Source organism: Hibiscus syriacus, unplaced genomic scaffold, assembly GCF_006381635.1.
Source record: "Hibiscus syriacus cultivar Baekdansim isolate YM2019G1 unplaced genomic scaffold, ASM638163v2 tig00111402_pilon, whole genome shotgun sequence".
Lineage (NCBI taxonomy): Eukaryota > Viridiplantae > Streptophyta > Magnoliopsida > Malvales > Malvaceae > Hibiscus > Hibiscus syriacus.
The window spans coordinates 25,082-53,071 of NW_024063082.1; the positions used below are offsets into that span (position 1 = coordinate 25,082).

Consider the following 27,990-nt stretch of genomic DNA (forward strand, 5'->3'; position numbering starts at 1 on the left):
TTTTTTATCCATAAGGTTGAGATGGAGTTCACTTTGATTCCTTCATTTGAAATACTCCATGTTTTGTTTTGCTTCCCACCTTCATGAATGTGCATCTAACTTTGATAGCCATTAAACACGTGGTTTTTCTTTTATTTTTTTAACTTGGCTTTTTCAATTTTAGGGATGAGTTTATCTTTATAAATGTATGTGCAAAGGATTTGCCCTTTTCTATATGGCATCGGCATTCACTTTTAGATTCTTCTCTATTGATACCATGCCTCCTTTGCCTTGAGATGTTGAAGTCAAGTGAGCTTGATTTGGCTATGATAGAGGGTTGGGATTAATTCCCTTCACTGCTAACTACATGGTTTTGTTGGAAATTAAATTTGATGCTGGTAATGTCTTTTAGATGGTTAGAGAACTTTAGTTTTAGATTATTACTTAGCATTGCTTCTTTTTATTTTATTTAATCTTAAGGATCATTTTGTGTTATGTTTTTAAAGTTTGAACAAATGTCAATTTGATCAAAACAAAATTTTAGGGATTAATTTGATCAAATTTATCATGTTTAAGAGTAAATTTGATGGGGGGAAATTTAGTGGATAATTTGATCAAATGTATCAAGTTCAGGAGTGATTTTATTTGAAGTTTAATTTAAAACTAATGATAAAAAATATATAGTTGAAGGTGAAAATGAGTAGATAAACAATAAACATTAGAATAAATACACTCATAATTTTAGTTCTCAAGTAGTGGTTAAGACTTGTGTTAGATTGAAGAATTTCTAATTAAGTATAAATCTCTAACATGAGATTTTAAGTATAAAAGATGTTTTATTGGGTGGTAATAGAGTGGGATAAGCGAATATTGTTAAATTTATTATTGTTTTATAACTAGTACGCTTTGCATTATTATTTATTTCCTTATACTATATTTGTGTGTGTGTTTTTTTAAATATTATCAATTTTATGAATGTTGGATATATCTATTTTTGTTTTGGTGTTTTTCCCGAAAAATCACCGGTGACCGGTATATTTATCGATCTAACACTGGTCAGATTATATTTTTCGATCTAACACCCATAGCAGTAAAGTGCGCCCCCTGCTCCGCGTTATATGCTGATTTGGCGCCACGTGGGGTAAGGCGCCCCCCTGAAGCGCGTCTTATGTTGACATGGATACACGTGGATAAAACGCGGGGTAGGTGTGTAATTACACCTAAGGCGCGGGTTAAGGGCCGCGCCTTTCTTGTGAATCTGACACGCGTCAGGAAGGCGTGCCCCCTGCGGTGCGCCTTAAGTGTAATTACACAACTACCCCGACTTCAATACCCCCAAACCTCCCTATAAATATCTCTATCCTCAATCACTTTCATCACACCAAATTCTCTCAACTTCTCTTAAGTACTCTTATAATCTCTTCTAAGGTATATTTTATTATATTTTTAATATTTTGTATTTAATTTATTTAATATTTTACTTATTTAATTTTTTTTCAGATATAAAATGACAGACGATCTACTTCGTTTGGATGCAAATCATATATCTCGACATTTTGCTAATATAGTAACATTTTAACGGTTTAATTTAATTTTAATTATTAGTAATAATTTGTTGATTTATTTAATGCATGATTATTAGATTAAGAATTAATTTTTGTAATTATTTAATTTTAGGAGAATGACCGTGTATTAGATCCTTTTATTAGGAATCTTAAGTTAGTGATACATAGTCGTGTCTTGCCGTATTTAGTAGAGGCTGGATTCAGTTACATAGGTAGATATCAGGGTCACTGTAAGATAGAGCCATACATGATTTCTGCCTTAGTAGAGCGGTGGAGGTCGGAGATCCACACATTCTATCTTCCGTGCGGAGAGTGCACAATTACACTTGAGGATGTTTCTATGCACCTGGGGCTTCCGGTGGATGGAGATGTGATATCGGGGATCGCGCATGGTTCCTGGACTGCTTTGTGTCGGGATAATCTAGGACGTGTATCGGAAAATTTTAACGGTGGTCAGATACCGTTAAATTGGTTAGATGTCAATTTTCGTGATTTGAGCGAGGACGCGTCTGAGGATGAAGTTAAAATGTATGCACGAGTATGCATACTGCATCTGATAGGAGGATTGTTAATGCCGGACAAATCGTGCAACCAAGTTCACTGCATGTGGTTGCGACACCTTGGCGACTTTCATCTGGCCAGATTACTCAGTTGGGGCTCGGTAGTTTTGGCTTTCCTGTATAGAGAGATGTGTCGAGCCACTGACTACAGGCGTAATGCTATCGACGAATGTCTCATGCTGCTGCAGTTTTGGGTATAGTATCGATTGTCCTTTTTATGTCTCGTTGTCAAGAACCCATTCGCATTTCCACTACTATTAAGGTAATTGTAAAACTGATATCATATATTAATCATTTTATACAACGTATAATAATTTTTCTCTCTCGAATAGGTGGTTTACTGATAGGAAAATCATCAAGAGCTACTTGATGATTTAGAAAAAATTAGGGTGCTAATCGATCAGCATGTTGCACACAAATATGAATTTTAATGTTTAAAAATCGATTTTAGATTATAGTTATATAATTAGATTATTATTTTGATAAAAATTATATATATTTGTTTTAGTTTGAATGTGTGTCATATTCTACTGATGATGTGAGGGCGGTGATCCCACCTGAGTTGAGGGGCTCATCAGATGTTTAGATGGTGATGATCCCCTTGATCTATTATGCGACCGTCGAGTGGCACTCCACTGATCGCGTGCTCCGGCAATTTGGTTGTTTTCAACCAATTCCGAAAGCACCTTGTAATATGGACGAGTTGCATAGCACAGATAGACGCGGCAAGACAGATATAGATTGACTGGTGAGATATCATGCGTGGGTCGTGTTGTGGGAACATTGACGTCTTCCCCGTAGAGAGCTCATTTTACTTGACCTCTTGATAGTTGCTGACGGTTATTACGAGTGGTTCAACAGTAATAGGAAACCGTTTCTGCTTTCCGATGATGCACGAGGGCAGACATTTTTGTGACGTCGACAGAGACGTTCACCGAAACAGCACCATCGTCCCCCGACTCGTGGACGGAGGGCATGTGTTTTCGGTTTATTCTCAGCTGTACCAGTAGGACCTTCACAGCAGCCACCGCAGCCATATATGATGCCGCCATCGCCTTTCTATTACTAGATGTCGTCGCCACCATTCCCTTACCCGATGTCGCCGCCGCCACCATCACTTGGTTTTATGACTCCGCCGCCGTCACCGTCATAGATGACCTTTATGGGTCTATGTTTGCAGATCTGACTTTGGGTTCATATGCTGGATATGTGACGGGTTCAACCTCATCACTCATGGTCGCAGCACAGACACCTCATGTACAGTTTTCACACTCAGCGATGTCTGGGTTTTATAAGTTTTCCCAGTTTTCGCAGGCCGGTGGGATAGTCAGTCATATACCTCCAAGGTATTTATTCTATGGAGGTGATTCATCGTCATCAGTTCTTCATGTACTTACTCAGAACGACGATGACTATGGTGATGATGATGACAGCGAGGAGTCACAACCAGTGATACGAAGAAATCCTCCTTGAGACAGACAACCATCGCCATGCGGAACACATTCGCGTCGCAGTCATCGATAGATTTTATTTTTTTATTATATTTGTATTTAGTTTATTGGACTTTTTAATTGTAATTTTTTATTATTTCTAATTTAATACTTATTTTATTTTGTTAAATTTGTTGGACTTTTTAATTGTTACAGACATTCCAAACGAAAATATATAGTCTTTACCAAAGCCGCTACTGGTAAGTGACGTGCACCCTTTAAGGTCGAATTAATTGCCTCTGACAAGTTGGTCGTCATGTGTTCATATCGATATCCACCATCATATGCGTTCGTCCACATTTCTTTATCGATGAGGCTGATGTAATCATATCCTTCCTCGTTCTTCGCCTGTAAATCTTGAAGCATTGATTCAAACATTTGAGAAAGTAGTTCGTAACCTGATCAAAAAATGTATAACTTACTAACTTGCTTTCTTTGCAAAATTAAAACGATCAAAAAGAAAATACACTACATCAGTTTCACTTACCCATGCGCACAATTAATTGACGTTCATCATTCTTCTTGTACCTTCCATGGTAGTTCGCAACAATGTGTCGGAAACAATACCTATGTTGGACAAAGGGTGGTTGCCACATTGGACCCAAATACTCCATTGCTGCTTTGATCCCAGCTCCGCGATCAGAAATGGCACAGATGTTTTCCCTCATGATAACATATGCACGTAAATTTCGGAGGAAAAAAGCCAAGAATATGTATATTCTCATTCGACAAGAGCAAAAGCAACTGGAAGAATGTTGTGATTGCCATATTTGACAATTGTCAATAATAAAACTTGCTTGTATTTTTCATACAAAAAAATCCAGTCGATCTGGACCACAGGCTTGCAGTATTTGACAACATTAACGCACTATGGGTAAGTCCAAAAAACCCAGTAGAATTGGCATCGATCGCGGAGAATTCGATCATTATGGTATGCATAGGAGGTTTCGAAGTATACAATTATCCCAGGATTCAACCTCTGCACCAGCCTAAACCAGCCTGGAAGTTCGTTATAAGATGCATCCCATTCGCCATTAAGTTTGACAATGACATTTTGTTTTGCCAACCAAGCTTTTTTATAGGAGACAGTATACCCATACTGCGATTGTATAGCTGAAATCAACACATCAACATCTATATGAGAGCTTGCTTTTACCATGGGTATGATGGCTTGACATATCACTTCAAAGTCCGAGTTGGGATGATCTTGGTTGACCCCTACAGCACAACACGTGTGAGGATCGTTGTATACTGTTAGTTCCCATATGTTGTTTTTCCTCTTCCTTTTCGATACGCGAACCATCAATTGCATCCGTTTTCTCGTCGGGCACAGTAACATATATATTTTTCGGTCGTGGATCGGTTGACTTTGGACTGAACATAATTACGGATATTGTAATTTTTTATAGCAATCACCCCTTCTTCTTTGCTTGAAAACTCCATGCCTAAAGATAACTCACCATTATTTATTGATGAGTAATATCCATAGTCACCGAGATGAGGCATATCCGCAAATTCTGGTCCGTACATTGCACCATAATAAGCTTCATACATGTGTGCATGAGGGTCAGTTTGTGCCACATTTCCTGGAACTTCATCATTATCGGAGTTGAATTGCGGTGATTTTGGGTGAATGAATAGTCCAGTCTCAGTACCATCCGCACCAGGCTCACGAAGCGGTTCTTCTGGTAGAGATGATGGTTCTTCCATGCACTCCACATTTAGGTCGAAAAACCTACTACTTGCACGTATTCCTCTTGAACTAGAAGGCATATCGACATTGAGATCGAAAAAGCTCGCAGTCGAATGCCTCCCCCTATAGCTTAAAGCCATAATGTCAAATGGAATTGCATAGATGGTTGCGTCGATGACATATACATATTAAGGTCAAACGGATTTGCAGATGAATGTCTTCCCCTTGAACTGGACGCGATGTTGCCATACGGATTGTTCGTCGACCCACCTTGGTACATATCGTAAGGAGTTACGGATGAATGTCTCCCCATTATGGCATTAAAATCGTTACACATTACTGTCGTCGGGCTGTCAACTTGTTCAACCAGCCCATAGTGGGAGCTTAATGATTGATCCCGAATGACACGCACTTGAATAAAATTTGCATAAATCTAAATATCGGCGTCTGAATAATTACTTTGAGCTTCAACCATCATTTCAACATCATCATTGTTCAAAAGTTCGAATGCTGTATAAGTTAATGACAACAATGATGTTGGAAATCTGTACTGCAACGACAACATTCTTCTACTACTTCGAACATGAATCTTCCTTGAAATCTTCGTTATCAGCTCCTCAAGAGTTATGTTTCTCTTCAATGATATTTTAACACGCTCATTTGATATGAAAACGTCAGTTTCATCTTCTCGAATTTCATCATCATAATAAACAATAGTTGAAAGTCGCGCCATTCTTTGAATTTAAAAGTGCGGTAATATTATATTTGCAAAAAAAAAAATAACTGAAACAATGCTGATTAAATAAATAATATATGAACGAAAATATAACAGAATAAATTTTTTACACATAAACGTAAATAATTTAAATAATATAATTTTATATTATTACATGTACTGAAAAACTATTTCGACGTATATTCCCGCTTTCTAATTTTACAAACACATAAATTAATTGACAACAATTAGTATAATATTTTTTCAAATAATCATAATAAACAATAAATATAATAAAAGAATTTATCACAAAATTACCTTATAACGAAAAATCGAATGAACTTCTGAATAAAATATGAGAAAATTGTCAGAATTATTGACTCGTTGAAGGAATTGTTGTATTAATTTATAAGTTGAGAGGAGAGATGTGAGGAACTTAATCGCGGAGAAGGGTATTTATAGCCGGGAAAAGTTACAATGTGTGGTACCTGCATCGCGCCTTATATAATTATATCAGTTAAAGGTATGACTAGGCCCCTGCCCCGTGCTATATATAAATCAGAATTAAAGGTAAGACGCGGCCCTTGCCCCACGCTATACCCTTACGTGGCGTAAGGCGCGCCCCAGGGGCCGCGCTTTACAGACGTGTATCCATGTCAGCATAAGGCGCGCTTTAGGGGGCGCGCCTTACCCCACGTGGCGCCAAATCAACATATAGCGCGGTGCAGGGGGCGCTTTACTGCTAAGGGTGTTAGATCGAGAAATATAGTCTGACCGGTGTTAGATCGGTAAATATACCGGTCACCGGTGATTTTTCGAGAAAAACGCCTTTTGTTCTATCTCGTCTCGTTTTTATTTGATTATTAATAGTTATTTTTAATTTTTAAAAGCAAATAAATATATATAAATTACTTTTTAAAAAATATATTTAAACACGATTAGCTATTTTTATAAGGTCTAATAAAAAATATAAAGCGTAAAAGAATTTATTTTTTTGTATAGTATATTTTTAGTATTTCAATAATTATGTATGTATAGAAGAAAAGTAGTAATGGTATACATTAAGCTGAGATAAACAAGACAAAAAATATTAAATTTTTTTGTATACTATATTTTTAATATTAAAATAATTATGTATGTATAAAAGGAAAATAGTAATGGTATACAAACAATTATCATAATCTCGAGAAAAAAAATTATTTCACCTTATATTCATTTTAAAATTAAAAAACTACTCCGGGATTAAAAATCTACGAGACAACTTGAATTTTATTATCCTAATATTACTTCAACGAGCTAATTACCTAAGATGCATAAAGAACTAGAACTGCACACTCACTTCCTTCGGAATCAATAAAGTTCTACAGTCTAGAAAATTGGCACACGGTGGTCAGAATCACACTGGTAAAGCCATTGTGAACAACACTCGGTTGTTCTAAATTCTTCACGTTGTCAATGATAAACGATAAAGATCACTGTAATTAGTTGAAGCTTCCAGCAAAATAATATTAAATAAATTACTCTAATATGCCATATCAATCTTCTACTATTAGAGTAACACCAATCTTTTGCTACTTGAATGATTATTATTAGCTGTCGAACGATCGATTTGTTAAAAGATGATAATATTAATAACCGTTTTGTTACTTTTGAATTTTATTTTTAAAATTTCAATATAATGGTTAGAGATGGACATGAGTTGAGTTTTGACCAACCACATCCGACTAAAAAAATATAACACCTCCACCTGAAATTCGACGCGAAGTTAAAATGGATTCACAAGGCCCGAAATTCAACTAGTTTTTGAGATAAAACTTGATTCCGGCCCGATTCGAAACTAATATATTTATAAGAAATTATTAATTTTATTCAATAAAATAGAGATATAATTAAAAAAATAAAATAAAAAATATATATTATTACAATTATCTCTAAATGTATAAAGTATAATTATATTATTTTTTCGGTCAGATCATATATTTTTCATCCTAAACCTAAATCCAACCCAAACTTTACTCTTCAAAAAATCCGACACGACTCAATCTGAACCTAATTATTTTTAAAAAATTCAATCGAATCAAGTCAGGACCCATCAGGTATGACTCCTGTGTCCATCCCTAATTGTGGCTAAAACTTAATCATACTTCAATGGTCATTTATGTAGTTTATCCTATTTTAAGTCCAATTAATTTGGGTCTTATGCATGATTTAGCAGAGCTGATAAGATAAGAAATGCAGAAGAATTCAATGGCAGCAGAAAAACACAAAATGAAGCATGAAACAATGCGAGTTTAATATGATCATGAGAGCATATATATATATATATATCATACAACTATTATTAATACATACATTGCAATGTTAAAAGTAGTCCAATGCAGACCACCTTCCCCATTTCCTACTTTCCCTTTCTTTTTTATACATATCAGGGCCACTATGACCCTTACCGCCAGGAATCATATGAATGTACAGTTCTTTTGAGGATTACCAGAAGATATCATCTACTGCAATCGAGGCCGATGGCCGATACTCTTCTTCTTCCATCTCCAACTCAGGCTCTTCGGAACCAAAATCAGCTGACTCTATATCGGCAAGGTTCTTCAGATCAACAACCGAAAGCTCGTGTAAATGGTTCACCACCAAATCTGCCGCCCCAAGCTCATATACTGGATGCTTGCTAGCAACAGCCACACACTTCATCCGCGCATCATGGGCAGCTTCAACCGTCTGATTAGAGTTCCCAAACACAATGCAGCGCTCGGGTATGAACTGCAGAAGCTGTGCAGCATAAACAAACATTTCGGGATCTGGTTTACCCCGATGAACATCTTCTGCTGCAACAATGACGCTGAAGAACCCTTCCATCCCGATGGCTCGGACTGCAGCCTCGAGAACTTTTCTCGGTCGGGTAGAAACCAACGCCATTGGTATCTTATAACGCGTCAAGGTATTTACAAACTCTTGGGAACCATCACGTAATCTATATATCCCACCTTGCAAAGCTTGGTAAATATTTTCCTTCCTTGCAGCCATTCTTCTTAATTGAGCCGGGTCTCTTGACCAGCACAAAACCTCGGAAATCGCTTGCTCATTCTTCATACCTTCTATTCTTCTAAGGATAAAGGCAGGGGGAGGAGATTTTCCTTCTTCCTCTGCAAGAGCCAGCCAGGCTTGCTTCTCGGGCTGGTGGCTATCTTCAATTATAACACCTTCCCATTCAAATAAAGCGCCTAACCAACCACAACCCATCCTTTCTTGTCGAAGCAACGGATTATGTAACGAAGGATTGTCGGCTCTGTTCTCCGGCGGCCATAAGGCAGGCTTTCGCTCTACACTAGTATCAAGTTGATAATTCCAATTCCTCGGTTTTCTCCCTTCATCTCTATATGCATGAACCTCTTTCGTAAGCTCCATCGCAAGACTCTTAATGGATGAATCAGTGAACCTTTCAACTCCAAATATTGGCAAAGGACAGAGAACAATCCTTTTACCGATAAATTCTTTGGAAGGAAAGCGGCAGTTAGTCGAAGATTTCTGTTTGCAGGAGACATCCCGAGCAGAAATCCTTCCACACAAAGGGTGGTGTCCGAGAAGCGAAGTTGTTGCGATCGACTCCACCATCACCATGTTTAAACAAAGCAGCAATATCTACAATCCCCCCTGATCTATATAATTTTTTAATAAGCTATTATTTACGCCAGCAAATGCGCCTGGGCTCTGCAGAATACAACCCTAAAGTGATTGAGATTTGTGAGGCAAGATTCAAACTTTGGTCAAGATGCACCCAATTTTCCCATCACCCATCCAAATATAGACCTAAAACAATTAATTAAAAAAAAGACCAACCTAATTGTAGGAAAGCTGCACAAAGAAAACCCTAAAATGATTATTTAATTACCATATAAAAAGGCAAACAATTAAAGTAACCATGTCAGATTAATAAAAAAAAACCATTCACGTAAAACAATCTTAAAAGGGGCAGATTAAACGAAACACCCAGGAAAAGCCAGAAAGAGAAGAAACAAAAGGCATCAAAACATGATGAAATTTATCCAGAAAATATCCACCAAATAACAAAAGGAATAAGAAGATGGAAATGAAGGGAAAAAGTAGAATTGAAGAACCTGGGAAGGATAGAGTTGCTGATGAAAGATGCGGAGGGTGATATGGAGCAGAGAGAGAGAATAGATTCTGGTTTCTAAGAATAATATGTGAATCCCCTTTGTTGTAGTTGCTAAAGGGAAGATTTTTATCATTATGTGTTAAAATGGGTGTGTGGTTTAGAATAAATTTACGGATGAGAATGAAGAGAAGACCAGTTTTGAGCGTAGAAGAGTGTCGACTGTATACGATTCTACGTGCAGTGGTTCAACACCCCTAACCTCCTGCCCAGCCCACTTCTTTTGAACACTTCCCTGTCCATTAATATCTTCCTTTTCATACCATAAATAAGAATTTTATAAATATTTATAAATTTGATCCATTTTGATTTAATATACTTTTATATCATAATTTTTATATTTTTAAATCGACTTAAATTTTGAAAGAGAAAATCTAAAATCGAAATAAAGCAAAAATGAAAATCTTTTATTTGATCCGAATAATTACTATAATACATCTCTCTATACATAAAATTTAAGATAAATATTGAATTCAAGATAAAAAGTTTTGATATAATTCAAAATAATTATTATAAAATATCTCTATATTAGAGTAATTATTATAATATTTATACACGCATATTAATTGATTATCTCTATCTTGTTGAAGGTGACCAAAAAACTGACCCACCCAGCAAGTACCAATTTCTAATGATAAATCAACCGCCAATATTGGAACCAATATCACTTTCAAACTGGATACAGAATAACGTGTGCGAGGTGAGTCTATAACAAAATAAAATTACAGTCATTGAACCTGGAACATGTTTTTAACGCCGAAAAAGCTCAATTATTAAATCCTCGGGTGGTGGACAGGCACATATATGGTTACGTTTGAGAATCAAAGATTAATTTCAGCTCGAATTAATTAAGACAAAACTTTGAAAATCAAGAGGACAAAAAAAAATTCACGCAAGTCGTGACAAGAAACATATTTTATTGCATAAGATATGAAAATTAATTATTATTATTATTATTATTATTAGCAAATTAATAAAACATATATTTTTTTATTATCAAGTTGAACTCGAACTTCTGCATTGTATCAAAATAACATAGTTTTAAATTCAATTGAACCCATTTTCTAATTGAATCCAACTCCAACACGACACCATCATTTAGCAATGCATTTTTTTTTTACTAAACAAGAACTCCCCAAACCCAAATTATGCAATCCCAAGTTTCCTTTCAGAGGAAATCAAGGAACGGAAAACTAATGAAGCTGTGATACAATACAATTATTTTCTTAACCCCATGATCTAAATTTATTCATTTAAAATGAAACACTGTCAAGGAAAATAAATGAAATAGCTTCTCACTAAAAACTTAACATTTTATGAATTGGAACAGCAGGCATTGAAGAAGTGAATCCTCCTGAAATACAAGGCATCTGTCTGGAAGGGGAGATTAGGGAACTACCCAATGCAGTTTCATGTCTCGTGAGAACAAAGTGAAAATAAAGCGAAAGAGTAGAATTTCATAATTTCACCTCTACTTTGCCTGAGGGTGAGAAGCAATGAACTCAACAGCATGATTGATTGCACTGATCTTGTCTGCCTCATTATCAGGTATCTCAAACCCAAATTCTTCTTCCAGGGCCATCACAACCTCCACAGTGTCCAAACTATCTAACCCAAGATCTTTTTGAAAATGTGCACTTGGGGTAACCTTCAAAATAGAAAAAAACTAAACACTATGTAACACTTGATAAAACAAGATTCCGCATGCAACCAAAAGCAATATCACTACAACTTCATTCTTTTGAAGTACTACCCGGTATCTGAGCATATCTGGACCTTGATATAAAGGATAAGTATGACCTTCCAAGAAACCTCCAACCACATTAAAAAACTGAGAAAAAATCATAATCATAGCCAACAATTGCGCACCCAAATTCAAGCAACATAGACCAAAAGAAATTACTATATTGAGCAAAGAAATGAGGAAAAAGATAAACACAAACTGGGAATATAGAAAGAGTTTTGTGAGCTTTCTCCAGGTTCTTCACAAAGGGGCACATCAAGCAGAAGACCATGAAGCACCAACACGAGTACGGGTGTTTGATGTAGACATGCTTCAACACACCAAAAAATGTAGGTATATACAAGGACACGGCATAAAAGTAAAATTTTCCTGACATGGTCAAAGACACATTTGTCTATTGATGGGGCACAGCAAAAAAGCAGAGGCTCCATCACGCCAGTTCCTTCTTCCCGACCATGTAATCAACAGGAAAGAGGGTGGGGGGATAAGATGCAACTAGAAGAAAGCATAACAGAAAATCATGATAGACAAGGAATGGTGGTGTCAGGATTTGAAGAACTGAGAACAAAAGAAGGAGTGGAGAAGAGGTTGGGGAAGTTGGTTGGAAGTTGAAAGGGGAGTCGTGTATCATTTTCCTTTTTTTTTTCTTTCAATTATTTACAAATAAGATAAAACTAAATAAAAAATAGTGACAATAAATATTGCATATATATATATATATATGTACACACACATATCTTATTTAGTAATTGAAAAGTCTTTCATTTTGATAACGATTCAGTAATCAATCATTTATACAATAAGAATTTATATTTGTGAGAAAAATTACCCTAATGAAACAAAAAAAATATTTACATTTACATTGAATACTTTTATATGAAAAAAATATAATTTTAAAATTCACGTTTCACCGTGTCTGTGTTGAATCGTAGTTGTTCAATCAAAAGATATGTTGAACCAAGCCACCAAGAATGTTATACGGATTTATTAGTTTTACAAGTCATAATAAGCCAAATGTGTGGGAAGCTGGACTACATTAAGATAAGGGTTGACATCTTCCAAAGCTACAAGTATTTTTGCAAGTAGAAGAACATTCAACAGTCAAAGTCATCTCATTTACGGTGATCCATTTTTATGTTACAAAAGCCTCTTTGTCTACACTTTCCAAGTAGAATATCATCCAACATCCAGTTATATCATTTATAGTGATCCACTTTTATGTTACAAAAGCCTCTTCCCCTTGTAGAGGTAAAATCACATTTCTTCTACAACGAGCATTTAGGTTGACCTAATGCTCTACTATTACAAAAATTCAGACTAACAATGCAGCCAAAGCTAATTTACTATTTCAATTTGATATCAAATCCACAATCAAAACCAGCGCCAGTCCATCCAAGAAAAGCTACATGATAGATCACACAAAATTTTCCGAAAATTTCTTACGTGCATGGTTTTAATTCATTTCATTTTATCAACAAATGTTGTGTCTAATTATCCACAAACAATACGATACACAAATAACCTACAACCAAAAGAGTTCGAATGAAGTAAAAAAAGAAAAGACCTTGGAAGGATCAACTTTCTGGAAGTTTTTGACGACGCAGAGGACGCGATCGGTAACCTCAGATTTGTCGAGGAAAGAGCCCATGACCTCGTCAGAGAAACCGCGCCGTATGGCGTTGAAGGTGAGAAAGCCGTTAGGGGTAGGATTTAGGTTACGGAGCAGGGATAAGGACGTTGCGTTCACCCTCAGGTGCTTAAGCAAAGCTCCTCTTACAGCCGCCATTTCGGTAGATATCCCTCTTCCCTTTCTCTTCTCTCTGCTGGAAACTCTGAATAAACCTTTTCTGTTCCGCTCTCAAAGCTCAAACTGTGAGGAATGCGAACCTTTTTGGCTTTTGTGGCCGAGGAAACGAGTAAAAGTGAGAAAAATCAGTGCCAAAATTTTTAGGGTAAACTACGTATTTAGTCACCCAACTATAATTATAATTCCGTTTTAATCACTGAACTTTCTTTTTCAAAATCAACTAACGTTGCATTTTGCTTTTATTTTGATCACCTACCGTTAAAAATCTAACATAACTGTTGATGTGATATTTTTTATTTTTCAATGATGACGCAAAATTATCTTATGATGACACGTCATCATCATCGTTAATTTTTTAACGATAGATAATAAAAAAGAAACCAAAACGCAATATTAGTGATGATTTTAAAAAAATAGTTGAGCGACCAAAATAAAACCAAAGTGATAATTATGTGACTGAATACATAGTTTACTCTAAAAGTATATTAGAGATAATTGAATTACACTCAAATGATTATTTTAGCACGAACCAAACGACTTTGGAGGTAAATGAATGGTTGTTATTCCTTAAAGGTTTGAGCACCATTAATGCCAAAAGTATGAATGCTTAATGTTAAAAAGTTGAGAGTTATCTTTGAACATATGCTACTATGTAGTTACTCCAAAATAATAAAAAATTGATTATTTTAATTTAAACTTTTAAAAATTATAAAATAATTGAATTTAATAAAATATCATTAAATTTTATCAAAATATTATAAAATAATAATTAAATTTATAATTTTTTTATAATTATTATAAGATTATATTGATTAATTTTGTAACAATTCAATTAATTTAGTGATCATTTATCATTTTCAAAAACTTAATGACCAAATTGATGATTTCAACATAATTTAGTAACCTTTAGTGTACTTGACCCATTTTTTTTATTATCAAGTACGAGATCCGAACATATCTAATTAAATCCAATTCAAATATTGGTTCAATCGAGCACGATTTAACATTTATTTTTGAATGTATACATTTTGTTAGAAGTGTTTTTCTAAATATATTTAATATGTGCATATTATAAGTAAAAATAGTTAGAAGATTGCCAAAAATATTGGTGTTTACATCAACAAAGCCTGAGTAGATTACGAGCCAAATCAAAGCATGAAACTAATTCAAATACTTGAAGTTTTCGAGTTCAAATTGAACTTGTATATTCCAACTAATGAAGCAATGACAAAGTAACGATCTTAATTTATTACTTTAAAATGAAATACTGTCAAGGCAAGTAAAAGAAATAGCACTTGTGGCCAAAATGTTACATTTTATGATTGGGAACAGCAGCGTTGAAAGAAGTGAATATAAAAAAACACCTATACCAGAGGCACTTGTCCAGGCGATGAGATAAAGGGAATTATCCAAATGCAGTTTCAACTTTCACGTCTCATGTGATGAAAACAAAGAAGAGTGGAATTTCATAATTTCCCCTCTACTTTGCCTGAGGGTGAGAAGCAATGAACTCAACAGCATGATTGATCGTGCTGATCTTGTCTGCCTCATTATCGGGTATTTCGAACCCAAATTCTTCTTCAAGGGCCATCACAACTTCCACAGTGTCCAAACTATCTAACCCGAGATCTTTTTGTAAATGAGCATTTGGAGTAACCTGCAAAAAAAAAAAAAACACTAAACAGAATGAAACAACTATGCAAGAATATTCATCAGTATCAAACAATCACACTTGAGTCTTTGTAAACAGGCCAGAAGATCTCACTATAAATTGTAATCATAATAACATAATAAATAATACTTTGTAAACATGCCGCAATATTTAGGGATATACTGGGATACAGCAGGGGAAAGGAAAAACAACTTATCCCGACAAGGTCAAGACATGATTGAGTCTTAAATTATTTTTATATAAATATATAATATTTTTTACTGTAGTATCCTGCCTTAATTCTTTACATTCCTGTGTCACCAATCCCGTGTTGAGAAATTTAGTCATACAAGTATGGTGCATCCATATCCATGCTACTTAATGCAAAAAGATATGTTGAAGTAATTCAACAAAATGCTATAATGCTTAATTAAGATAAGGGCTGGCATCTTATGATTCTACAAGTATCTTTCCAAGTAGTAGAATACCCAACAACCAGAGTCACCCCGTTTGCAGTGGTCCACTTGTATGTTAAAAAAGCTTCGTTCCAACTTTCAAGTAGATGTAAAATCAAACTTTTTTTACAAATATAACTAGCATTTTAAGTTGATCTCATGCTTATACAAGTCATCCTTGTTTGTATATCAATCACGAGCCAGACAACAATACTATTACAAAAACTTAAACTAACAATGCAGCCAAATCAAATTTACTATTTCAATTCGATCTCAAACCCACAACCAAAACCAGCTGATTGCCTGTCATTCATTCAAGCACCCCAATTTGTTATTAGCCGCAGAAAACCACATCAAATGAACCAACCAGAGACCATATATAAAGAGACGAAATCACTTGATAGACCAAACAACCAAACAGATTGCCCCGCAGTTCTCATGTGCAGGTTTGTCAATTCAGAAAGTTCATACCGATTTTCCCTCTTAAAGGCATAATAAACTTGGAGGCATTTAACAAAAGCTAAAAACGTACAATTTTCATTAGTTCACAGCTATTATATCAACGCAACAAAAATGGGAAAATTTATAGCCAAATAATTGAAAGATTGGTTTGATTTAGAAGAAATGCAACTCCTTTAGTCCTGACCTGACCAATCATAAAGTGAGCCAAGCAATCCAAAACCTAAACTCATGTTTTTTATTACATGTAGTAATTGGGTTTGGTTGTTTATGGTTGCTACAAGTGTAATGGTGTAATCTTATGTAATTATTGACTTATCAATAAACTGAGGTATTCTTTGCCTCTTTTCAAGAGCCAACTAAGAGGGAGATTTTTAAAGAGGCCTCCTGCTATAAAAAAAAAGCTATTGGTTAATAAAAAGGAAGAGCGAACGAAATAAATACCCTAACATAGTCTATTTAATTTAACTAACAAATCTCGCGTTCAATTTCCCTCCAAACCACACAATACACACACACACAAATCTAAACCCAAAAGAATTCAAGGAAAATGAACAAAAAAAGAGTGAAGCTAAAAAGAAAAGACCTTGGAAGGATCAACTTTCTGGAAGTTTTTGACGACGGAGAGTACGCGATCGGTAACCTCAGACTTGTCGAGGAATGAGCCCATGACTTCGTCGGAGAAACGGCGTATGGCGTTGAAGGTGAGATTAAAGAGCCCGTTGGGGATAGTTTTGGGGTTACGGAGTAGGAGTAGGGGCAGGGGAGTAGCGTTCACCCTCAGATGCTTTATCAGAGCTCCTCTAACCGCCGCCATTTCAATAGATAGCTCTCTTCCCTTCTCTTCTCTTCCCTCTACTGGATATCTCAATAAACCTTTTCTTTGCACCGCAGAAATGGGTAACCTTTTGAAGCTTGCAAATTGGGAAGCGAATAAATGCGAGAAATCAATGCCAAATACGTCATCGTTCTTTTCTTTATTATTAGGATAAATGATATCCATAACCACTTAACATCGGGGATTTTATTTTTACGATCTTCTAATTTTGTCAATATGAATACTTAATTACTTAAATATTATCAATCAAATAGGATTGTAAATATTATAAATATGAGTTTGATTAGATCAAAGTTCAGTCAAAGCTTTAATTGGATGTACTTGACTCAAGCTTGAACTTGATTATAATTATTAACGAGGCAGAACGAGTTACTTGATATTTGATTTGAAAAGCTCAAAGAGTAATTTAATAATACATTGATGTTTATCTTTTAAAAATAAATAATAAATAGTATTAATATTTATATATTTTTTTAAAATACAATATAAAGCTTTCATGTACTCAAGATTCATGTTTGAACTTGAATTTGAGCTTGAACCAAGCTTGAGTTTAAGCTTTAATCGAGTTAAGTCTGAGAATATTTTGAATTCAAGTTTTTTCGAGTTTAAGTCGAGCTTCCGTTTATATTTTGAATTAAGCTTGAAAATGTAAGCTAACGAGCTTTCGAACAAAATCAAACTTAACTTTAAATTTTTCAAGTCAAGTCGAGCTCAATAATATTTTAACTTAAACATATACTACTTATCCTAGATTATTCTAACTTGACTCGTGTTATTACAATTAAGCCACCTAACATTAATATTTGATAGAAAAGTTAACGAGATAATTAAAAAATATAATATATTTACAAATTTAACCTTTATTATTTATATATTTAATTAATTTAATCATAATTTTAATTTAATTTTTAATAATTTAAAATTTTAATAAGTTAATATACATGTCATGACATGTGTAAAATATTATCTAATTATTTTTTAAAAATCTTTTTTTTTGTTAAAAAATATTTTATTTTCGTTTGAAGTTTAACATATTTTAAACAGATTTACGTGAATAATCAAGAACGGAGACTAATTTTTTTTCCAAAATTTATATTTTAGATATGTAAACCTAAGCTTCGACTTGTCTCTCGATTGGCGTGGATTCGACGATATAAAATCAGCGGATGAGTTGGGTCAGCTGTGTTTGGGCTGACATTGGTTCTAGCTCCATCATCAACTTTATAATAAATTCAAAGTGTGATGGCATCGTATTCAGTATTCACAGACAAAATATTGAACTTCAAAATGCTGACGCTTTTATTCATTTCCTTGTTCCTTATCATTGCTCTCTCCGCTTTTCTCTTCAAGTTTGTCATTTCTGATGGTGAAGTAATCTGAGAAACTCTAGTTTAGTTTTATTTTTCATGTTTGGCTGCATTTTTGCTAATTCTATCAAGTTGTAACCTTTTTTTGGAATTTTCTTGTGCACTTTAGGAGATTTTACTTTACTCTCAAAAAGGCATGCAAAGCGTGAAGATATTGAAGATAAGGCAATTCCCTATTTTTCTGATAGTTTTAGCTTTTTTTAGAAGATAGTATTAGTTTTTTATACTGTTTTTTGGGATGTTCATATGTTTTCTTTTCTTAATACCGTGAACAGGTTGTTTGGATTACTGGAGCTAGCCGTGGGATTGGTAAAAATTCTACTAGTATTTATTTTATTTACATTTTTTGTTCATTCACTAAATTTTGCTACTCATTTTTGGGTTTGTGAAATTGCTTCGTCAAAGTCAATGCATGACAGAATATGGATTATGGGATTGTTTACTATTTCATTAGTTTGTTTATATTTGATAATTTGATGATTTTATTCTTCTTTTGGGACTTAGAGCATATATCCTTTACTTAACAAATTTATGGTTAGTGTCATTTTCTATTGCCTTTCTTGTTATTTAAATTGTTCCAAATATGGAAGAAATATCTCTTAAAAGGGACAGGAATGTTTGTGGCATCTTGAATATAGTCTTACTAAGGTAAAAAAAGGATTAGTAGATAGTCAATTGTACCTTAAATCTTGCACATTAGAATTGCATTTTTGAGCTAAGTTGCACCCTCCATTTGTTGATTGTCTGTCGTCTATGATGCGGGCATGCGGCATGCATTTTTCTTTTATTGTTTTGTAGTTGATTCGGATTGTCGTTTCACATTTTTGACAGTCTATTTTATAATGGTGGTTTAGGAGAAATTCTTGCCAAACAATTGGCAAGTTTAGGGGCCAAACTTATTCTTTCTGCACGAAATGAAACTGAACTGGAGCGAGTTAGGAAACAACTTACTGGTACGCCCGAGGCTCGGGTCCTAGATTTAATTTTTAATAACATTTTAAAAAATTTCCTGGGTTGGTACCCCTCAAGTATATATGTTAGAATGTTTGCAGGTAAACACGCACCTGAACAAGTAAAGATTTTGCCCCTTGATTTGGCATCCGGAGAGGATGCGCTCAAGGAAGCTGTAGACAAAGCAGAATCCTTTTTTCCCGGTGTTGGTGTTGATTATATGTTTCACAATGCAGCTTATGAGCGTCCTGTAAGTGTGCATAACCTAATTCTTGATAGAGATTCATTGATCTTCTAAACTGCTGGATAGAAATATTTGCATTGAATTAACTATTTTCTATTGCTAACCAGATTTCCTGGAACATTTGAAAACAGAATAGTAAAACAAAGCAAGTAAATTAGCTAAGATGTGTCCTGAAGTCTTTGTTGCCGGCCTTTTTCTCATTCTCGTTTTGGTTGGGAGGAGCACCAATTGAATAATTGAACATTATCATTTAAAAAGGCGGTAATATGTTATGCTATGCATTGAATTATTGATCATCATACTTCACTTCTAAAAGCTACCCGCCTTTAAACGTTTTACTGTGGAGTCTCTCTCTCTCTCTCACACACATACACACCTGTAACTTCGAAAAATATTTTAATGTTTTTTTCGTTCTAGTATTTAATAAAATAAATACCTATACTTGATACATGTTTCTTTGGTGTCACTGTCAAAGTGATAAATGCTTACCCTTATGTTTTGTAATATCTTCTGAACCGTGTCTTCCATTAGTTGACCTATCTGGCCTTTTCATAGCAAAATGCAGAATAGTTTAAATAAATGTATCCATTAGTTGTGCATCAACCATTATCTTCAAGGGCTTCCTGATGCCCATTATCAACAGCTCTAAATTCCTATGAAGTGTTGACTAGTGTAACATGTCCCAATATAACATCTTCCAAAGTTCCTTTGGAGGAAACTTCTTAGACTGATAAGTGCCTCTCTTTGTTTTCTTATTTCCTTTGAGCATATATACAGATGGGTATAGGATCATGTTTTCCCCACCCCACCTTGGCACGTGTGATTTTTTTCAATAGCTGACTCCAACACAAATTATATATGTACAACCCACCTGACCCGAATCTTGTCATAGAAAAATTTTCATGGGAAAATATTTTCAACGTAAATTACATATAAATGAATTATTTTATTATCTTAATTAACACATTAAATAACAAATTTACTAAAGTGGCACAAAAAAATGTGCTTGGGGCAGGCTGGCCTCAGCTGATTTTATTCAAACATGAAGCTTACCTTATTTTCAAACCAAAAACCTGTTTCTTTGGTTCGGGGAAGGAGGAAACCTGTCAGGTATGTGCTTTTTGTGATCCTTAGCATATCCTATGAACTAGTGCAGAAAACCTGTTTCTCCTTACTCCTTAAGCATAGATTGATCTGATACTTAATTTTGTGGACAGATCGTGCTTTCATTTCTTTGGGAGTAAGAATGTAGGAATGCTACTTTCCCTTTTCTCACAGAAAATCCACATCTTTAATCTGTAATTACAACTACTACTGCTCAGTAGTTAGACACCAGCTGCATGTGGATTCGGTTTAGGATTATGGTTTTTTATAATGAAAATGCATCTGCTTTCTGTGAGGCATATCTTATGATTCTCTAACTCAAGCAAACTGACTAATATTGACAGTGTATATGATATTTTGCTACAATATTTCTATTTGAAAAGTTGCATCCCAAGCCTAGAGTGACTTTTCCTAGAATGTTTTTCTATGCTATTATCGTTCTTTAACTCCCCCCCCCCCCATTATTATTATTGTGTGCAGAAAACGACAGCTTTGGATGTAACAGAGGAAAGTCTTAAGGTATGGGGGCATCCTTGTGCACTAGTAATTTTTAGACCTAATTTATATATTTGAAACTCCTTCTGCTGCTACAAAATGTTAAATGGTCATAGGTTTTCTGGAACAATTCCCATTTTCAATCTAGGTATAATGGAACATTACATACGGATTATGTGCATGATTTTCTGTTAGTCGTCCTTACAAACGTAAACATTTCAATATTTTTCTTTCTGCTAGGCTACATTCAATGTCAATGTATTTGGGACAATATCTCACTTTGTTGTGGTATAATGGAACATTACATATGGATACTTGCATGATTTTCTGTTAGTTGTCTTTACAAAAGTAAATATTTCATTATTTTTCGGCTAGGCTACATTCAATGTCAATGTATTTGGGACAATATCTCTCACACGGCTGCTGACACCTTTTATGCTGAGGAGGGGAAGAGGTCACTTTGTTGTGGTATGTGGAACTGAATGATATTTCACCCATAGAAAATTGCAATTATTTTCTTTTAATGTAAGAAGAGAAAAAAGGAGTAACGTGAGGACCACTGATCCTTAAAATATCGGATGAATTCATGATATTTTGGGGTATTTACCATGACTTTATAATTCTGGGAAAATGGGTGATCAGATGCTACATGCTGTAAGTTTAATTGCTGCTTTTAGCACTTCAGGTTTTGCTGCTGACTTTTTCTTTCTTTCTACTGACCAGTTACTTAGCATCATATACGTTGATAGGTGTGGACTTGAGTAGTTGAGTCTTCAATAGCTGAAAGTAGATTTATATTGTTTCCTTTTCTTTTTATTTATATGCATGTTTGATTCGATTACAATTATGTGCAGATGAGCAGTGCTGCTGGAAAGACACCTGCACCTGGTCAGGCAGTGTACTCAGCTTCTAAATATTCTTTAAATGGATACTTCCATACCTTGCGTTCTGAGGTATAAAGTTTGGGAAGAGTGAGTGGTTTTCTGCATCTTATACGGCTAATGATGACAACTAAGTTTTTTGTGATTGTCAAAGGCTTTGTGTTTATTTATTATTATTCCTTAATTGATGAGATTTGAAGTATGGGCGACTCTATTTTTTTCTCACCTAAAAGAAAATAAAAGTTGTATTGTTTTAGACTTAACATGGAAATTGACAGTTAGAATTAAGCATATACCACAACTTAAGTTTTTCTAATGGCCGTCTGTCTCCTCCTTGTTTCTACTTTCCTCTGTCTCATTCTTTCCCCTTTTTCTTTATTTTTCGGCATGCAGCTCTTTCAGAAAGGGATCAAGGTTACTGTAGTTTGTCCAGGGCCAGTAGCAACACCAAATGGTTCTGGAGAAACAACTTCTACAACTAAGGTTTCCTCTGAGGTATGTTCCTATGGTCATTAAGTTAATCATGTAGCTAATCAGCCATTGACATTTTCTTTAACAGTAAATTTTTTGGTTCTCAAAATGTTTTTCAATTAACCTCAACTTATCATATGCAACCTAAATGGCTTGAGGGTCCAATACTGCAAATTTTTTGTCTTCCCTAACGTTGTATAAAAAGCCTTGTTTTGTCCCCTTTTCAATGCTGTTGTACTATCACAAGAAATGAGTTTATTACGGACTTTCTTGTAGAGATATTCTTTTCTATTTGTTCATGCTCTTTAGTAGTCATTTAGTATTGTCCCTTTTACTGTCATTTCTTGTGATAGTACAACATTGTATAGAAGCCGGTTTTTGTCCCCTTTTCTACATGTCCACGGGTAAAACATTTTTGGGATCTAATTGTTATACATTGCACATGAGTTTTTAATAGTCTTCTCTCTTTTTTTAAATGTCAATAGATGCGTGTGCCAGCTGAAAGGTGTGCAGAACTCACAATAATTGCTGCCTCTCATGGATTGAAAGAAGTTTGGATATCCTACCAGGTATTTGCATAGTAGTTTAATTTCTTCTCATTTGTTTCTATCTTTATGTTTAATGATAATCTTTCTCATTCTTTGTTACGTGTCGCACCTTACAACCAAGAAGTGTTGAACGGAATAACCAATTACTTACTATATGCCATATGTTAAATCAAGTGTTAAGGTGGGTGGGAGTTAGTTGGAGTGGCTTCAAATTTCAGATGTTGAATAATTTCTGCGGGAACTAAAAATATAAGAAATATATAAAATTTAAGAATGATTGAAAGGAGAAAGCATAAAGAAATTAAACACAACTTTATACTGATTTGCTACTCCTTAAGGCATCTATGTCCCCTCCCTTAGTTTCCTTTGCTGAAGAGCCCAATGCATGGACTTTCTCGTGCTTTCGAATTAACATTGGATGCGAAGGTATAATCACTTAATTTTCTCAAGCTCTACAAATCCAGTGTGATGCTGATCCTTCTTTCTGGACTTAATGTTTTTTATAATTCTTTTTTATTTACTAATTCCTTTTGTTTTGTTGTTTGTTATTTGAGAGATTTACCTATAAATCGAATTCTTACTGAGATCCATTTCCTTTTTTGCTCTTGTCCTTTCATGTTTGAACAAAATTTCGATATTCAATAATCCTTGCAAATTAGGAATTTTACGTTCAGTGTACTGTAATGATAATGCATAGGTATATTTGTTATATTCGCTTAAATATAATGGACAAATACTAATAACTTATAAATAAAAACATGTTCTTTAAATGAAAATGTTTCCGTATAAAACTGTTACTCTTCAACATTTGGTATCAAGATATTAGTTATATATTTTATGTATATGAATTTCATGTAGTCGATTATTTCGCTATTCATTCCAAGAGCCAACACAAGTAAAATGTGCTTACAAATAATGGTCTGGAGGTCACACTTTGCTTTTAAGTTGTTGCAAATGGAAGATTTTATTTAGTCGTCACTCATGAGACAGTCGTCTACATCATTCTTCTATAGCCTTTTCTTCTCGTTCTGTCTGCTCTGATACACTCGTGTTTAAGTGAATGGTTTTATCTTGTGCACGTAGAGTAGGTAAGAATAAATTTTGATGTTTCCGGTTTCGTTTCTTCAGCCTGTGCTCGCGGTAATGTATCTGGTGCAGTACATGCCTACCATTGGCTATTGGCTCATGGACAAGGTATGGTCTGTCATTTTTCTTTCAGTCCATTCCATGACATGGTCTTGATGAATCCCAAAGTTTTCCTATCAGACACTAATATTTTTTAACTGCAATTAAACTATTGTATCATTTCATGCTCTCTCTTCTTATAATTTCTCGAAGCCGTGGGTTTTGCTCCTTCCCCACCACCGCAGTCGTATCCGATTTATATTTAATGTAATGTGAATGAGTTTCAGGTTGGAGGGCGTCGAGTCGAAGCTGCCGCGCAGAAAGGCAATACCTACTCTTTGAGCTTACTTTTTGGGGAAAAGAAGGCAGCCTGAAAGTAAAAAAATGACGATCCCTTTTTCCCATATATATGAGGTAAGGGGAGGTAAAATAGTAAGCTACTCCCAACACCAGGTTGAGAGCAGCTTTCGTAAGAGACATCCGAATTATGAAATGCACTTTGTGAGACTCGATCCCACGACTTCAAGATTAAGAACCTTGTGCTCTACCAACTGAGTTGGATGGTCATTTCGCAGCCTGAAAGTAAAGTGCGTCTTAATCTATGTTGCAGACCAAATTGAGATGATAACTAGTATGTTACCTTACCTAGCCAGCATAGTAATTAATTAGACATGTTCATGAGTTGGGTTATTTATTTAGTTCGATGCGAATTTAGTCTGGCATGTGTTTGTAGTTATTACATAATTATAAATATTTTTCTTATATTTATAAGGGTTTAAGAGTTAATAGCATTACACTTTTTATTCTAAATTAGTTTTTAAACTTTTAAATATTTCAATTTTATCCTTAAACTATGACTCATTCTAAATTAGTTCTCAAACTTTTAAATATTTCAATTTAATCCCTAAACTATGACTCATTCTAAATTAGTCCTCAAACTTTTTAACATTTCAGTTTTGTTTTCACACTATGATCTTTATTCTAAATTGATCCCCAAACTTCTTGAATATTTCAATTCATCCTATATATATATATATATATATATATATATATATATATATATATATGCTAATCACATCCATTGTTAATAAAATTGTTAGGCCATGTTATATTATTATATGTTTGGGAAAAAAATTAGGTTAAACTATGGTTGAAATTGATTATATATTTGAATGAATTTGGGGATGAAATTGGAAGATTCAAAAGTTTTGGAACTAATTTAGAATGATAATTATAGTTTGGGGGATGAAATTAGAATATTTAAAAGTTTAAGAATTAATTTAGAATGAGTCAGTTCAGGGATAAACATGGAATACAAAAAAAAATAAAGGGCTAATTTGGTCATAGTTTGAAGATATATGATGCAATTTACTCTATTTTTAAAAGAATTTGTGTTAACGTATTTATTTAAATGAAATAATTTTTTTTTTAAGTAAATTACAAATTTTGTTGAGGTTTCTAGTTTTTTTTTAGCATGTGTAACTGGAATGTTCATATATTTTATTTTTAAAGAAGAATTTTGGCTTAATGTAAAAATAAATATCCAAAATTAACTTTTGGTGTCTAATTTTTTTTCGTTAAAATAAGTAATTAATATTTCTAACGTTACATATTTAGGTGTTCAGACTATAACACCATTAAATTTAACTGTTAAGTGACGTGTGTCACTATTATATGTTTTTGAATATTTAAGTAGTTTTGATAATATTTTTAAAAATTGATTGAGTTGAGAGTTATCATATTTTCGATATAAATATTACTGTATGAATCTACACAAGGTGGGATAATATGAATAGTTTTAACTGCTCAACCAATCAATAGATCTCAAAATTTTATTTTTTAATAAAATTTAAATAAACCTTCAAATATTGTAAAGAATAGTTAAGTTGATTTGTTACATAATATACACATATAAATTATCATGTCAATATTATTAATTATCATTAATATCATAACGATCTATTATGATTTTTGTTAATCAAAATATAAAGTTAAATGAAAATATTAAATTTTAAAATCAATTAAATATATAATATTCGTGAATGAACTGAATTTTTTTAATAATAATATAATACTAAAATAGCTTTTAAATATATTTTTATATTAAGATGTCTCACCATTGGTTTCATCGACCACCTGATGTTGTTGCTCTATGGTAACGGCAGGTGTTTGTTACCATATTTAAACTCTTTAACTCCTCCTTTAACACACGTCACTTTTATTTTTTACCCAACGTCTCAATTTTCTAAGCACTTGTTTTTTTATGTAAATTATCGTATTGGTCACTTAATTATTAGTCTTTTTTAATTTAAATAAATTATACTTGTAATAATTATACTTTTAAAGGATTTTTTTAATTATCAAATTTTAAAAACTTGTATTACAATTAGTAAATTTCAATATATTTTTTATTATAATCACAATCGTCAGTTGTTATTGTCATTAATGACAGTCGATGTTATATCAAAGTAACGACAATGATTGTAATGCTAATAATTAGAGTTCTTATAGAATTACAATTAATATGTTGTAAAAAATATTAAATTAATGTTTTATTTAAAATTTAAATAAAAAAAATTAACTTTTTTTAACATACTATGTCTCCAATTTAAGGTGAGTTATCGTCTGAATGATTATTTCGTGATAAATCGATAATATAAGTGAGTAAAATATTATTTTTAAAAGTTGAGTGATCAAAATAAGAAAACAAATAAAGTGACCGCCAATATAGTTTAACAAAAAAAAGGGTTATTCGATTTAGACCGGATTGGTTTGTTCAATTCAATGAATCCGAACCGATGTTCTGACAAATCATTTTTAAGATACAACTTAGTATTTTTTTCTTCCAAACTAAGCGTCATTTAATTAACAATTTGATTCCCTTGTCAATATATATAAAATTGAGAATTCAAAATTTTAAATATTACATTCTAAACAAATTGGGTACGTACATTCTTCTATTTTTCGTATCTTTTTAATAAATTAAAATAAATTTAACAATTTTTAGAAAATAATGAATGTGTAATTACTCCTTTATATAGGAGTGAGAATTCGGTTAAGTCAACCTAAGTAAAAAAAAATTGAGTTAATGAGTTTTATTTTATAACTCAAATTTGATTTGATTTTTTTATTCAAATCGATGTTTTGAGTTTCTATTTAAATTTAATTGTTAATATTTTTAATATTATGATACTATTTTATTTCAATTTAAATAGATTTTTATAACCATATACGATACATATATATTTATTCATCTATTTTTAATTCTTGATATACATATATCATACAGAATTAAGAGATTCGACTTAAACTTAAAAATCAATGCACTAGTTACTAAAAAATTCGAGTTATTAAAATTGTATTTTATAACTCGACTTAACTTAAAAAAATTTCAAATCAAATTTATGAAATTATAACTTAAAGATGATTTAAGTTGAAGAAAATCAATTTTTTGAATTAAAAGCCTTATTCTTACGGAGTAACTTACGTCCACCTCTAATATATATTACACACAGTCATCTACCAAACAGCGAAGCAGCTGTTAGAGAGAGAACAATTATTAGAAATTCTCTCTCTTGGCATTGAAGTCGATATGTCCGAGTGGTTAAGGAGACAGACTTGAAATCTGTTGGGCTACGCCTGCGGAGGTTCGAACCCTGCTGTCGACG

At 33.5% G+C, this 27,990-nt stretch overlaps 4 protein-coding genes and 1 non-coding gene across 6 annotated transcripts; 2 read left to right on the forward strand and 3 right to left on the reverse strand.

The window, feature by feature from the left end:
- Positions 1 to 8,363: 8,363 nt before the first annotated feature.
- LOC120162192 (5-amino-6-(5-phospho-D-ribitylamino)uracil phosphatase, chloroplastic-like) lies at positions 8,364 to 10,254 on the reverse strand. The gene is made up of 2 exons (XM_039172367.1): positions 10,127 to 10,254; positions 8,364 to 9,818 (listed from the first exon to the last, which is right to left on the reverse strand). The coding sequence occupies exon 2, from the start codon at positions 9,627 to 9,629 to the stop codon at positions 8,487 to 8,489; it is 1,143 nt and encodes a 380-aa protein (XP_039028298.1). The 5' UTR covers positions 9,630 to 9,818; positions 10,127 to 10,254; the 3' UTR covers positions 8,364 to 8,486.
- A 1,309-nt stretch (positions 10,255 to 11,563) lies between these two features.
- Positions 11,564 to 17,203, reverse strand: LOC120162196 (acyl carrier protein 2, mitochondrial-like). Of its 2 annotated transcripts, XM_039172371.1 has the most exons (3): positions 16,885 to 17,203; positions 15,181 to 15,390; positions 11,564 to 11,618 (listed from the first exon to the last, which is right to left on the reverse strand). In XM_039172371.1, the coding sequence occupies exons 1-2, from the start codon at positions 17,113 to 17,115 to the stop codon at positions 15,214 to 15,216; spliced, it is 408 nt and encodes a 135-aa protein (XP_039028302.1). In that variant the 5' UTR covers positions 17,116 to 17,203; the 3' UTR covers positions 11,564 to 11,618; positions 15,181 to 15,213. The 2 variants fall into 2 exon arrangements, with proteins under 2 accessions (XP_039028302.1, XP_039028301.1); XM_039172370.1 differs by lacking the exon at positions 11,564 to 11,618 and having other exon boundaries at positions 14,959 to 15,390.
- LOC120162197 (acyl carrier protein 2, mitochondrial-like) lies at positions 11,613 to 13,810 on the reverse strand. Its single transcript, XM_039172372.1, has 2 exons — positions 13,491 to 13,810; positions 11,613 to 11,830 (listed from the first exon to the last, which is right to left on the reverse strand). The coding sequence occupies exons 1-2, from the start codon at positions 13,710 to 13,712 to the stop codon at positions 11,654 to 11,656; spliced, it is 399 nt and encodes a 132-aa protein (XP_039028303.1). The 5' UTR covers positions 13,713 to 13,810; the 3' UTR covers positions 11,613 to 11,653.
- Positions 17,204 to 18,349: 1,146 nt separating the features above from the next.
- On the forward strand, positions 18,350 to 24,696 carry LOC120162193 (dehydrogenase/reductase SDR family member 7-like). Its single transcript, XM_039172368.1, has 12 exons — positions 18,350 to 18,502; positions 18,613 to 18,668; positions 18,779 to 18,812; positions 19,358 to 19,456; positions 19,556 to 19,704; positions 21,283 to 21,321; positions 21,673 to 21,765; positions 22,152 to 22,250; positions 22,572 to 22,673; positions 23,135 to 23,218; positions 24,326 to 24,391; positions 24,610 to 24,696. The coding sequence occupies exons 1-12, from the start codon at positions 18,379 to 18,381 to the stop codon at positions 24,694 to 24,696; spliced, it is 1,032 nt and encodes a 343-aa protein (XP_039028299.1). The 5' UTR covers positions 18,350 to 18,378.
- A 3,212-nt stretch (positions 24,697 to 27,908) lies between these two features.
- On the forward strand, positions 27,909 to 27,990 carry TRNAS-UGA. The gene has a single exon. It is a non-coding gene; the product is annotated as a tRNA-Ser (tRNA).

Bases quoted from the DNA above. Each gene is read 5' to 3' on its own strand.
- LOC120162197 (XM_039172372.1), bottom strand. From the start codon at position 13,712: ATGGCGGCTGTAAGAGGAGCTTTGCTTAAGCACCTGAGGGTGAACGCA. The intron at 11,831-13,490 runs GTCTTTTCTTTT...TCTATTTTGAAG, and splicing joins AGAAAGTTGATCCTTCCAAG to GTTACCCCAAGTGCACATTT.
- LOC120162196 (XM_039172371.1), bottom strand. From the start codon at position 17,115: ATGGCGGCGGTTAGAGGAGCTCTGATAAAGCATCTGAGGGTGAACGCT. The intron at 15,391-16,884 runs GTCTTTTCTTTT...TTTTTTTTGCAG, and splicing joins AGAAAGTTGATCCTTCCAAG to GTTACTCCAAATGCTCATTT.
- LOC120162192 (XM_039172367.1), bottom strand. From the start codon at position 9,629: ATGGTGATGGTGGAGTCGATCGCAACAACTTCGCTTCTCGGACACCAC.
- LOC120162193 (XM_039172368.1), top strand. From the start codon at position 18,379: ATGGCATCGTATTCAGTATTCACAGACAAAATATTGAACTTCAAAATG. The intron at 19,705-21,282 runs GTAAGTGTGCAT...TATTGTGTGCAG, and splicing joins ATGCAGCTTATGAGCGTCCT to AAAACGACAGCTTTGGATGT. The intron at 21,322-21,672 runs GTATGGGGGCAT...TTTTTCGGCTAG, and splicing joins TAACAGAGGAAAGTCTTAAG to GCTACATTCAATGTCAATGT.